The following is a 12,950-nucleotide window of genomic DNA, read 5'->3' as shown; positions in this document are numbered from 1 at the left end:
AGCGAGAAGCTCAGTAACACTTAAAATTGTCCTCACATTTAATATATTTCCAAGTGCTAATACATCTTATTCCTCCATGAAAGTGTCACACCAGCCGGGCTTGGTGGCTCAGCCTGTAATCCCGCGCCTTTGGGAAGCTGAGGTGAGTGGATTGCCTGAGCCCGCGGGTTCGAGACCCGCCTGGGCAATTTGGAGAGACCTCATCTCTACAATAAATCAAAAATTAGCAGCCAGGCTCGGTGGCTCAGCCTGTAATCCCGCGCCTTTGGGAGGCTGAGGTGAGTGGGTTGCCTGAGCCCGCGGGTTCGAGACCCGCCTGGGCAGCGAGACCTCATCTCTACAATAAATCAAAAAATCAGCCGGGCGTGGTAGCGCATGCCTGTAATTCCGGCTACTCGGAAGGCTGAGGCGGAAGGATCGCCTGAGCCCAGCATGTCGAGGCTGCGGTGGCCGGGAGGGGCCAGTGCACTCCAGTCTGGGTGACAAGGTGAGATTCCAACTCAAAAAAAAGAGAAGAAAGCAAAATAAAATTGATGGGTCATCTATAAGGGTGCTCCAGTGTGATCGTCAGGGGATTTCTCAGTACTGACACCTTGCAGATCAAAAGGGATTTGTGTTATATAGCATACATGCTAAAGAAATGAAAACTACCAACCTAGAATATTAGATTTAGCACAACTGTACTTCAAAAAGAAAAAAAAAGACTTTTCAAGATAAACAAAAGTTAAAATTTGTTGCTTGACATCCCATATAACAAATGTTAAAAGAAGCTCTTGTTATTGAATGGTAACTGTTTGTAAAAAGCATCACAAAATCAAAAGTATGGCATTTTGCAATGGTACACAAGGCAAAAACACCCTGGAATTTACTTTTTGGACAGTGGGCCCCTTGTAGTATAGGCTTTCATGGCTACATAAGTGTTCTGCGAATTTATGAGCATCAACATATCTACTGTTGTTTTTGTGATGGGGAGCACGATGGAAGAAACAGTCTTGTGCTAAACAGGTGACTGGTTCTTCCACCCTGGCAAAGTACCTGTCCACACTATGCTGAGTATTCAGTAGTTTCTATCCTAAACCATCATGACCCCTGTGCCTCACTCTGTCCATTCACTGAATCTCACCCCAAGTGACATTTTTATTGTTTCACTGCCTGAGAAAAGTCCTCAGAAAGAAACACTTTGCCAATTTGGAAGAGATAAAACAGAACACAGTGGAAGCACTGAAAGGCATGAAAACTGACAAGTTCTAAAGTGTTTCACAGCAGAGAAGAAAGCATCTTGAAAGGAGTATCATATCAAAAATAGAGTACTTTGAAGATGACTGATTTTCAAACAGGAATAAATACACAATTTATTTTCCTTGGGGGTATTGGAGTCTCACCCTAACCCAGACTGGAGTATAGTGGCATGCTCATGGCTACCCTAGCATTGACCTGCCAGGCTCAAGCAATCCTTCCACCTCAGCCTTACAAGCAACCAGAAGTACAGGTGCACGATACAACGCCGGGCTAATTTTTTTGATTTATTGCAGTTATGAGGAGATCTCGCCAATTATCCCAGGTTGGTCTCCAGCCCGGGGCCTCAGACAATCTACTTGACTTGGCTTCTCAAAGGGCTGAAATTACAGGCAGAGCCACCGATCCCAGCCCACAACTTTTTTAAATAAATGTTTTTATTTAAAAAACAGTAAAATTGAAGAGATTAAAGGAAAATTTACATTTGTCTAAAAGAAATGTCAAAAAGCAAATGTATGTGGATGAAATCTACATATACATGTTTGTATATTCTTTATAAAATATATATACATATCCATATATATGCATAATATATATCCCACAATTTTTATATGAATACATTCTGCGTTTTTTGCACTTGCCCTTTTGTTACATAAACAAACACAGAATACTGTAGTATCAGGATGATGGTGCATGTAATGTTTAATCTTGCTACCAAATTTAAAGACAAAGGGGAAAATCTCATAGACATCTGTTAAGAAATATAGAATTGAAAAATATGTAATCAGTGACATCAATATCAGTGAAGGAGTGATGCTAAGAGAAATCACTCTGCATGCAACTAACTTTATATGCCTACCGGTTTAATACATATTGTTGTCAACTTAAGATGCTTCATGTATTTTCATGGTAACCATGAAAAAAATAGCTACACAGGATAGAAGCAGTGGCTCATGCCTATAATCCCAGCATTTTGGGAGGCCAAGGTGAAGGGACTGCCTGAGCCCACAGGTTCAAGATCAAACTGGGCAGCTAGGCAATACCTCATTTCTACAGTAAATGAAAAAATTACCCAAGAGTGGTGACATGTTCCTGCATCTCCAGCTGCTTGGAAGGCTGAGGTGAAAACATCACTTGAGCCCAGCAGGTCAAGGCTGCAGTGGAAAAAAAGGATCTTTAAAGATGTCATTCCATACTTTAGTCAATAGTATATCGTCCTCATTTACGTATACTTTTGAGTAAGGTGGAATAGATTAACACTACTGGCAGCATAACAATTTATTGTGTGGCCAGTCATTAATGTTTTATGTGCAATTCTGCTTATTAAAACATATTAAGTTTACATAGTCTCAGTAAACAGTCCGAAGTTTACTGTATGCTCATGACCAAAACCAGATTACAGTCAAGAACAATTTGTTCTTCCAATAGACTGATATGGGTAAGAACAACTTTCTTCAGTTTTCAAAACTTAATCTATGTATTCATTAAATAAAAACATACAATGGGCCAGGATCGATGGCTCAGCCTGTAATCCCAGCGCTTTGAGAGACTGAGGTGACTGGATTGTCTGAGTACACAGGTATGAGATGAGACTGGGCAACTTGGTAAGATCTCATCTCTACAATAAATCAAAAAATTAGGCAGGGTTCTGTGGCTCAGCCTGTAATCCCAGCACTTTGGGAGGCTGAGGTGAGTGGATTTCCTGATCTCTCGGATTCGAGATCTGCCTGACCAACTTGGTGAGACCTCATCTCTACAATAAATCAAAAATTAGCCGGGTGTGGTAGTGTGTGCTAGTAGTCCCAGCTACTTGGAAGGCTGAGGCAGAAGAATCACCAGAGCACAGCAGGTTGAGACTGCAATGGCTGGGAGCGGCCACTGCACTTCAGTCTGGGTGACAGAGTGAGACTCCAACTCGAAATAAAAAAAAACTAGCTGGGCATGGTTGCATGTGCCTGTAGTTCCAGCTACTTGGAAGGCTGAGGTGGAAGGATTGCCTAAGCCTAGTAGGTCAATGCTGTGGTGGCCGGGAGCATGCCACAGCCCTACAGCCTGGGTGACAGAGTAGACTCCAACTCAAAATAAATAAATACATAAATAACTGGACATGATGGCATGTGCCTGTAGTTCCAAATACCTGGAAGACTGAGGTAGAAGCATCACCTAGTCCAACATGTGGAGGCTGTGGCTGCCATGAATGCTACTGCACTCCAACCTGGATGACAGAGTGCATTCTAACTAAAAAAAAAATGTGGCAGCACCCCTCAATTAGAAGCCATCCTCGCCCAATGTCATCTAACTGGACTGATCCCAAAACTGAGGCACAACTGCAGGTAGAAGCTTCCATTGATTGCAGGGAAACAGGTTGCTTTCTGGGAGCCTGGATGCTCAGGTGTGGCCTGCATACACCTGGCTCAGAACAGACTGTGGCTATTTCATGATGTATTTCCTGAAATTTGGTCCTAAAGCTCCTTATGCACCTGAAGATCAGGAGTGAATTGTTTTCATTTCACATCTTTGAACAAGGATGCTGGGCTCCTGTCTTATCCTAGGTTCCCTGTGAGAGTGGGAGCACAGGACAACATCACCTTGCTATCCCACTAGGCCTCCAACACCAGGGTCTGCCCAGTCCACAGTAAATGCTTAGATATCGTCCCATATGGTGACATCTACATATTAGCTTTCTCATAAGAAAGTGACACACATGGCCCTAAAAAAGTCAAGGCAGTACCCAGCAAGGTGCCCCAAAGCTCCACATAACTCCTCAGACCTATGAAATCAGTGTTAACAAAGAAACTGGACAATGGAAGTCTCTGAATGGGAGGGTGAGTATGGCATTGTCAAAGCCTCAGCCAGTCAGCAGCAGGTCTTGTTCCTTATGCTGGCTGATCCATGTGACAGTATCTTCCTTAAAGGGCACAAGTCTTATACCCAGGGGGGCCGAACCTGGCCTCACCTGACCTCTGGAAGAGCATTTGTACTATAGATATATAGGATGATCATACAGTAAACATGTGAACCTGACCAAAACTCAGATTTTGCCCAAGGCAGGGTGAGAATCCTAGGCAGGGCCAGAGCAGTGGTGTCACCAGATTTGAAAAGCAACCAGTCACCTCGACTAGGGTGGGCAGAAGCCCACAGACCAGCCATCGCCTTATCCACTCAAGGAGGCAATGATGGCTGAACTTCCATGTCCTGAGTGGCCATTACCTGACCACCAATGAAGCAGAAGTCTGAGACCAAGCAGATGACACTGGGGCTATAATTTCAGTGTACAATACTTGATCTAGAGTATAGAAATGATAAAAATTGGGCAAGTGAGGTCCCAGGAGGCCACGTCCCTAAGTCTGCCACACTTGGTGGGTTCCTTTCAAGGCAAGAGATAGGAAATGTGGCTTCATTTTGTTCAAGGATGCTCCAAGGTGGGGACCAGAGCTGCATAAGGGGGAAGATCTCCTGCCTATGCAGGAATCCCACAGTCTGAAGTCTGTCCCCTTTTTTTCATCTGGTTGCTTGGGATTCTTTTTTATGATTTTTTTTTTAGTTGGAGTCTCATTCAGTCACCACGGCTGGAGTACATCTCACGGCCACCCCAGCATCAACCTGCTGGGCTCTGGTAATCCTTCCACTTCAAGCTTCCAAGTATCCAGAATTACAGATGACCACTACGATGCCTGGCTATTTTCTTTTAAATTTGTCTTGTAGAGATGACGTCTCACCAAATTGCCTGGGTTGGTCATGAACTCACGGGCTCTGGCAGCATTCTCCATTTTTTGTTTACTCTGCAGGTATTGAAAATCACCCAGTTCCTTTTCTTATCTCATTTTGCTTTCAGGAGAAAAAAAATTCTTCTATCAAATGAATTCTCAGCAACCCCTTCAGAAGTGCTGTCTTTGTACAACAGAGTGTCCAGTTTTCTCCAAACTCAGAGATGAGTTCTTACAATAGTGAACATCCTGATTTCTCCTAATGGATGGAGATGATTTGTTAGATCTGGCTCAGTAATGGTAGCATCTAGATCACTAACATTGTCCTTTGGGGGTTCTAGAGAATATGTCATTGCATTGGGAGCCTGATTTAGAAGCTTATCTGCTCCATGGTCATTGAGTGCATAAGACGAGTCTTTAATTTTTTTTTTTTTTTTTTGGAGTTGGAGTCACACTCTGTCCCCCAGGCTGGAGGACAGTGGCACACTCCTGGCCACTGCAGCCTCGACCTCCTGGTCTCAGGCGATCCTTTCGACTCTACCTTCCAAGTTGCTGAAACTGCAGTAACGCTCTACCACACTCGACTAATTTTTCTGATTTATTGTACAGAAGAGGTCTTGCCAAGTTGCCCTGGCTGGTTTTGAGGCCCCAGCTCTGGCAATCCACTCACCTCAGCCTCCCAAAGTGCAAGGATTACAGACTGAGCAACCAAGTCCGGCCTCGAGTCTTTAATATTCGGATACACAAGATAATTTGGATTCGTGAATTTCTTGCATCTGTGTATTTCTCTTTTCTCTTACACTCTCCCTCTTTTTTTTTTTTTAAAGGAGAACTTATTGAGGATCGAAAACCTCCCATAGAGGAAGACGACCAGAAGTATTTGCGAAACACTCTCCTTTTATCCAGGAGCATGCGCGCTGGGTGTGGGGGTGGGTGTATTTCTTTTTTTTTTTTTCTATTTTATTTATTGATTCATTTATATATTCCTTTTTACTTTTTACTCTTCTTTCAGGGGGCTTGTTTCTTTGGTATTTGAGTGTGGCAATGGCCAGTTTGTCCAACATGTCACTGGTGGATGTGGATTTTCCCAGCAGGACAAAAAATGTGGATTCCCCTTGAAACTACTCACAAGGTACAATGAAGTGTTTTACTGCCTCCGCAGACTGCGACAGAGTCCTGCAGCCCAGCGATCTAGTCACCAGGCCTCATTCTTGTACTACAGTTCCCAGCATGCTGCGCAATGCATGCCACATCCTGCTCCTCCCCTCAACTTCCGGTGCAGGGAGGCAACTCAACCTCAAAATGCTACAAGAAAAAAACATGCTTTTCTTTTTTCTTGCCTCCTCCAGCCCCGTTGAATCACATCTGCTGTCATACAAGATCAGAAGGGTGGTGGCCTGTCGCCTTATCCAATCAGCGGATGCTAGTTCGGAAGCTGCCCAATCAGAAAGGAGATTAAAATGAGGTAATGGCTTCCGGGTTCTCACTGGGCCTTTTGTTTTCTGGTCCTGTGGAAGTGCCGAATCATCTCGGAAACAGCAGCATGTCTTTGCTTCTTCCTTTTTCACCCTGTGAGATGCAGGTCTGGGGAGTAAGTAAGGAAGACACTGGGACACCCAGAAGTCGGGAGCCGGTGAGTATGGTTGTGGGTGCGAGAGCGAGAGACAGGATGGACACGGATGACCCGGCTGTGGCAGACCGGCCTCCCCCTCAGTTTGGAACCTGGAGCCGTGCCCGCTGGCATCTTGGCCCTGGTCCCTTCTTCACAGGGTGGGTCTGGTTCGGTCCCCAGGGTCCTGTCCCCCTGCCGATCTCGCCATACTGAAGGCTTCTCCAGGCAAACCCGCGCTGCATATGTGTGGGACCCAGGAGTGTCATGGGGGTCTGACCCACATGGTAGCCCCTGGAGGAAGGGACTGTGGTCCTGGCCCCATCCCTCTCTCCTCCTAGAAGGTAAACGGAGGCTCCAGAACAGTGTTAAGGAGTTCCTAGAGGCCAACAGCGGATCGGGAATCCTTAAGTCCCAGTCAGGACTTGTGGTCTGGTGTCCCCGCAGGGCCTTGGGGTAAAGACCTGGAGAATAGGCAGGGAGAAGCCGGCCACGCGCAGGTGCTGGTGGGTGACAGCCCCAGTTGCCTGCTCTGCAGTGTCCAGGTGGAAATCCCTAGACCGAGTCATCAGGGTTGATAGGATACTGGAGAGGGTAAGAAAAGTTCAACCCCAAGAGTCCTGGCTTAAATTATTTTCTTGGAGTTGTTGCACGTGACTGCCGTGACTTCCTTGTCAACCACTTGTGGATGTCTTGGGGATCCTGTGACACAGAGACCCATTAATGTCTGTCCATATTAACATAGCCCCGGGCATGACAAGGATTCTAATTCTCCTGCACCTTCCCAAATGGCATTCCTAAGAGCTAGTGGAGGGTGCACCTCCCCTTATCTCCTAGGCATTCCCAGTGGGTAGCTTCATGGGGTCTTTGGCTTTCCTGTAGCTAGTGCCCAATTTACTGGAAGATCGAATCTTCACCTGGCCTCCCTCTAAGACGTCATAACTTTTGTAATTACAAGTTTCATGACTTTTACAATCCTTGCCCAATGCATGATGTCTTAGGCCTTGTAAATTCCCTTTACTCTATGCAAGCTGGATTGACACTATGAGATACCACAGATACCTGGAAGTCTGTTTCTAAAAAGACAAAGTCGTTAAATTTAATTATACCTAAAATGTGCGTTTCTCTATAAGTATAGCTTCTACTTTCTCATCATTGTGTCAGGGTTTCAGAACAAGATGAAAAATGGCTTCCCACTCTTTGTTCTTTCAAGGGTAATTGGCAGTTTGTCACCAGATACAAACCTGGTTCTGCCTGGTGGGACAGCCAAAGTAAAGACAAGGAGTTGGAACAGGGGCTGTGACTTTATTTAGAGGACCATTAAAACCGAGAAGATGAAGGGCCAAGGCCCCTCTTGGGATTTGTGTGCTTTTGGGGGGTTTTATCCAGGTCAGTGCTGGGGGAGAGAGAGGGGAGAGAATTGCTTGAGCCCAGAAATTTGAGATTAACCAAAACAACATAGCACATCCATGTAGATATAAAAGCTTAAACAATTTAGCCAAGAGTGGTCACACATGCCTGTAGTTTCAGATTCTTGGGAGCCTGAGAAGGAAGAATCTGTTGAGCTCAGGAGGTCAGGATGGTGATAAGCTCTGTGGAGACACTTCACACCTGCCTGGGTTACGGAGTGATACTCAGACTCATAAAATACATTTAATTTAATTTTTAAAAAATAAAGGCATATCTTCAACATGTAGACGTGACTTGTTCAGATAATCTCATCTGATAAGAAATGCCGGCTGGGCTCGGTGGCTCCAAACATTTTATGAATTTCCAATTTAAATATTTTTTGCAAAAAATTTGTTTTCTTCAGAACACAAACGGCTGTTTGTATATCAGTATCAAATTCAATTGATAAACTGATTAGAGGATTATTATCTTAATAGTACCATTTAATCTTTCTTCCCAATCATGTATTTTCATTATTTTTCATTCCTACTATTTTTCATGTTCAGAAATATTTTACATTTCTTTATAATTTGATATTTAAATATAAATTTTTTTGTAAATTTTACAATATCTTTTTAATCTATTAACAAGATTTTATATATATATATATATATATATATATTTTTTTTTGAGTTAGAGTCTCACTCTGTTCCCCAGACTGGGGTGCAATGGCTGCTTCCGGCCACCGCAGCCTCGACCTGCTGGGCTCTGGTGATCCTTCCACCTCAGCCTTCCAAGTAGCTGGAATTACAGGCATGCACTACCATGTCCGGCTGATTTTTTGATTTATTGTAGAGATGAGATCTCGCTGCTCAGGTGGGTCTCGAACCTGTGGGCTCAGGCAATTCACTCACCTCAGCCTCCCAAAGGCGTGGGATTACAGGCTGAGCCACCGAGCCCAGCTATATGTTTTAATGTTACTAATTGTATGGATGAATTCCCAAATGCTGATCTCCTAAGCGTCCCTGACATAAAGGGAGCTTGATCATGATGTAATGTTGCAACATTCTGACACAATGTTTCTACTAATTTTTACATTTCTATTCAAATGTGATTTTTCCACAAAGAAATGACTTCAAATCTTTAATATGGAATAGAAATTGTGCATTGATATTTTCCTCATCCATGGACACTGGGTTTCTGTGGTTTTCTCTTTGTTTTTTTTCTATTATTCTTAATTTAAATGTAGGATATGACTGACCTCGGTTGCTCAACTTGTAAACCCAGCACTTTGGGAGTCTGAGGGGAGTGGATTGCCTGAGGCCACGGGTTCAAGACCTGCCTGGGCAACTTGGTTAGACCTCTCTCTACAATAAATCAAAAGTAGCCAGGCGTGGTAATGAACACATGTAGTTATGGCTACTTGGAAGGCTGAGACGCAAGGATTGCGGAGCCCAAGCAGGTCGAGGCTGCCGTAGCCAGAAGTGTGCCAGTACACTCCACTCTGGACAACAAAGAGAGACTCCAACTCAAAAAAATAAAATAAAATAAAAGATAGTGTACAATTCAGGGTTAGGTCATAAGCAGTCATTGAACATGTAAAGGTTTGGGACCCTTTTTGATGTTATATCCCCCACCATGGCAGTGTCCCACTACTGCCAATCACTTTCTTACAGTGTTCTGATAATTGTTCAGGGTCCATTTATGAGTGAGTACATGTGGTACTCAGATCTTTGTTTATGTGATAAAACACTTGAGCATATATATTTTAGTTGTAACCTCAGTCTGTCACATAATGTATTCATCAATAATTTTGTGGCCCCCTCCTGTGTTATGTGGACTACAGACATGTGCTACCACACCTGGATAATTTATTTACTGTAAAGACAAGGTCTCACCAAATTGCCTGAACTTGCCTCTAACCTGCAGGCTCACACAATCCTCTTTCCTTGGCCTCCCAAAGTGCTGGGATTATAGCTTGAGTTACTGAGCCTGGATTTTATTTTTTTAGGAGTCTCACTGTTTCCCCTGGCTGTAAAGCAATGGCACACTCATGGCCACTGCCGTCTCAACCTACTTGAGAACCTTCCACTTTAGCCTTCCAAGTAGCTGGAACCACAAGTGTGCACCACCATTCCTGGATAATTTTTTTATTTGTTGGAGAGACGAGGGCTCACTAAGTTGCTGTGGAAAGTGGAAACTATATGCTCAGGAAATTCTGTCATCTCCCAAAGTGCTGGGATCATGGGCAAGAGCCACCACACCCATGCTGAAAGATTCTTAGTGATTATTATTATGGGTTGTCCTGTTCTTACATCTTATGAGATTTCCTTTTGAATTGCTAAAAAGTGGGAAAGGCTGCCAAATTGGTCTACAGTCAAATATAGTTTTAAAATATTTGAATGCTTCCTAAAAGCGATCTATGGGAAATGTATCTATCGATGTCTTACTCTGCCTTATTTTGACATTTCATGGTTACATTCGCTGTTCTTTTAGTCTAAGATTTGTCTTCTTCCAAGATAAAAATTTATAGGAAATACATTTAAGTTGATTAGGTGAGAGGTTGCTTGCATTTTTACACACATTGCTGGTCTTTAGGGAAAAAGACAGAAATGATTCCTGTCCTCTGTGAAAGTGTAAATTGTGGTGAGGTGGACTGTTGTCATAGGGATAATGCATGATTGCAACAAAGGAGGAAGTAGAAAGAAGTAAGGTTTAATAACAACCTTTCACAGATTAGAAAGTGGGCAGATGGAGGCAAGCGAGGTGTGGAAGGGCCAAGAATTGGGTTTTTTAAAGTCCTTTGGGGAAAGGGGGGTTTAAGCCCACAGGACTGTCCAGGGCCATGGGTCTTTGATGTAGACTGTAGTCACATGAGTTTTATATTTTCCTGGTTCCAGACATTATCATCTCATGTCCTCAGGTGATGTGCTAGATGGGAGGAGTCAAGGGGAAGGGGTTTTCCAATAAGAGACTTGTGAGATGCTTGAAATCCACAAACTTCTTGACCAAAGAGTGGTCTTATTATAATTTCTATGGCTTCAACCAGTCAAGAGGTGATCTTTGATTTCCCCCTTGACAAAGAACCTGAATGTTTCCTAGAGATTAGTATATAAACCTCAAGTTGAAAGGTTGGGTGGTTGGGTTGCCCTGGTTTTGCATCTGATGGAGATATGTTGAGGGAAATGAAGTAGGCTGCCTCTTGGCCTGCGGAAAAATGTAATCTTAAAAGGTCTTAATGCCTCCTAAAACCTGCTTATTGGAAATCATCTATGTCTATTCTATGCTTGATTCAAAGCATGTCAGTCTAAGGAAAAATGGTGATGCTAAGGCAAAATGTGAAGTAAGTGTATTCTATGTTTCTTGGAGTCCCTACTTTCATTCTGGATTAAGTTTCACTTGTGAAAGGAATAAAACAATCCAAGATTATACAATATCTCACCTAGTGAGAAGTTGTAAGAACCCACATGAAGTCTCTCAGGCACACGGGACAGCAAGTTCAGTGTCTCCTGAGAGTGTAGTCTCTAGGCACTTCAGTTATCAGGACTGCGAAAGAGGACATCCCAAGTCATAGGATGGCCTGACTTGATACTTGATTCAGGCTTGTCTGTGTGTCAGTGCCTCTCCTACCTGGGTTTATACCTTTTAACAAAAAATGGATCCATTTATTTTACCTCCAGATATTCACCGTAAAATGTATTTTATCAATACAGGTTGAAAAGTTTTCTTTACAAATTTCAGTTGAGATATAGATAGATGTCTGGAAAAGATTAAATATCTAAGGTTGGGTGCAGTGGCCTATGCTTATAATCACAGTACTTTGGGAGGCCAAGGTGACAGGATGGAGCCCACAGGCATGAGACTGCCCCAGGCAACTTGGTGAGACCTCATTTCTACGATAAATAAAAAAAAATTAGCCAGGATCCAGCTGACAACTAAAATTATGCAAGAAGGTAATTTGTAACACCAAAATAATCTCTAATACATTAAGTCTGAGAAAAAAGAATGAAATGAAATCAACTCTGCCAGTGTGCACACTATGTGAATAGTGCAACGTAAATTTGGGCATCAAAATAGGCATGCACAATTTTGAGTGCTATATTTACATCACACAGAAGAAGTTGCATATACTGCTCAGAGGGAAAATTCACAGTAGGTTGGAAGATCCTCATCAAGTTTTAATGTGTACAAAATGAACTGAATATCTTCTTAAAATGCAAATTCTGATTCAGGAGACTTAGATTTCATCTGAGCTTCAGCACTTTTTTTTTTTTTAGTTGGAGGGTCTCATTCTCTTCCCATGGTGGGGTGCAGTGGCATATTCATGGCTCACTGCAGCCTCGATCTTCTAAAATTCTTCTGATAATAAACATGTCTTAGGCAGAAATCCATCGACAGGTATCTCCCATGGCGTGTAATCTCAAAAAATGTATTTATATTGTTTGTTTTTAGAACCTAAATAGCAATCTCTTCTAATAATTCTTTATTCGGTCATTTTTGTGTTGTTCTGGGCAGTAACTGCCATCCTGTGTAAATGTACATGCTATTAACTGTGTTCTCCATGGAGCGGATGGAGCATCAAGTGAAATCTTAATTGTTCACATTCCCACCCTTTACTTGTATCTGAGGATCTACCCCATTTACAGTGGGAAGCTTGAATATCCACACCCTCCCATGTTCCTTGACCACAAGGGAACATTTTTAATACTGCATGTTGTACATTCCTGGTGAGAACAGTTCATGGCAACTAGGCAGCATGGATGCTGAGAACAGTGGAGCCTCTGGTATGTAGGGAGACACGTCCTTCAAAGCCCTTGAATATCAGGAAGAACAAAAATAGTTGAAAAAGACTCATTAGGCAAGACCATCACAAGTAGCAGTGAGGTTTACAAGTTTTAAAAATGACAGTCCTTCTAACCTGGGACACATTTACCTGAGAACCAGGTTTTTTTTTTTTCCTTTTCCTCCAATTTCTCTGGGATTTTTTTTTTTTTTTGGTTGGGGGTTTT

The 12,950-nt window shown here is 42.9% G+C and overlaps 1 protein-coding gene across 1 annotated transcript in view; it reads left to right on the top strand.

Moving 5' to 3' along the window:
* The window catches only part of LOC103260585 (zinc finger protein 43-like), a 54,007-nt gene that overhangs the window by 27,210 nt on the left and 13,847 nt on the right, over positions 1–12,950 (top strand). Inside the window, exons 2-4 of the mRNA XM_021712422.1 lie at positions 5,956–6,075; positions 6,713–6,839; positions 7,000–7,146. Coding sequence (XP_021568097.1) covers positions 5,956–6,075; positions 6,713–6,839; positions 7,000–7,146 — 394 coding nt within the window. The remainder of the gene's footprint in view (positions 1–5,955; positions 6,076–6,712; positions 6,840–6,999; positions 7,147–12,950) is intronic.

Source organism: Carlito syrichta, unplaced genomic scaffold (assembly GCF_000164805.1).
Source record: "Carlito syrichta isolate Samal-C Ts95f unplaced genomic scaffold, Tarsius_syrichta-2.0.1 Scaffold303252, whole genome shotgun sequence".
Taxonomy (NCBI): Eukaryota; Metazoa; Chordata; class Mammalia; order Primates; family Tarsiidae; genus Carlito; species Carlito syrichta.
Note: the sequence above shows the minus strand (reverse complement) of the source record. Positions and strands in the feature narration are given on the sequence as shown.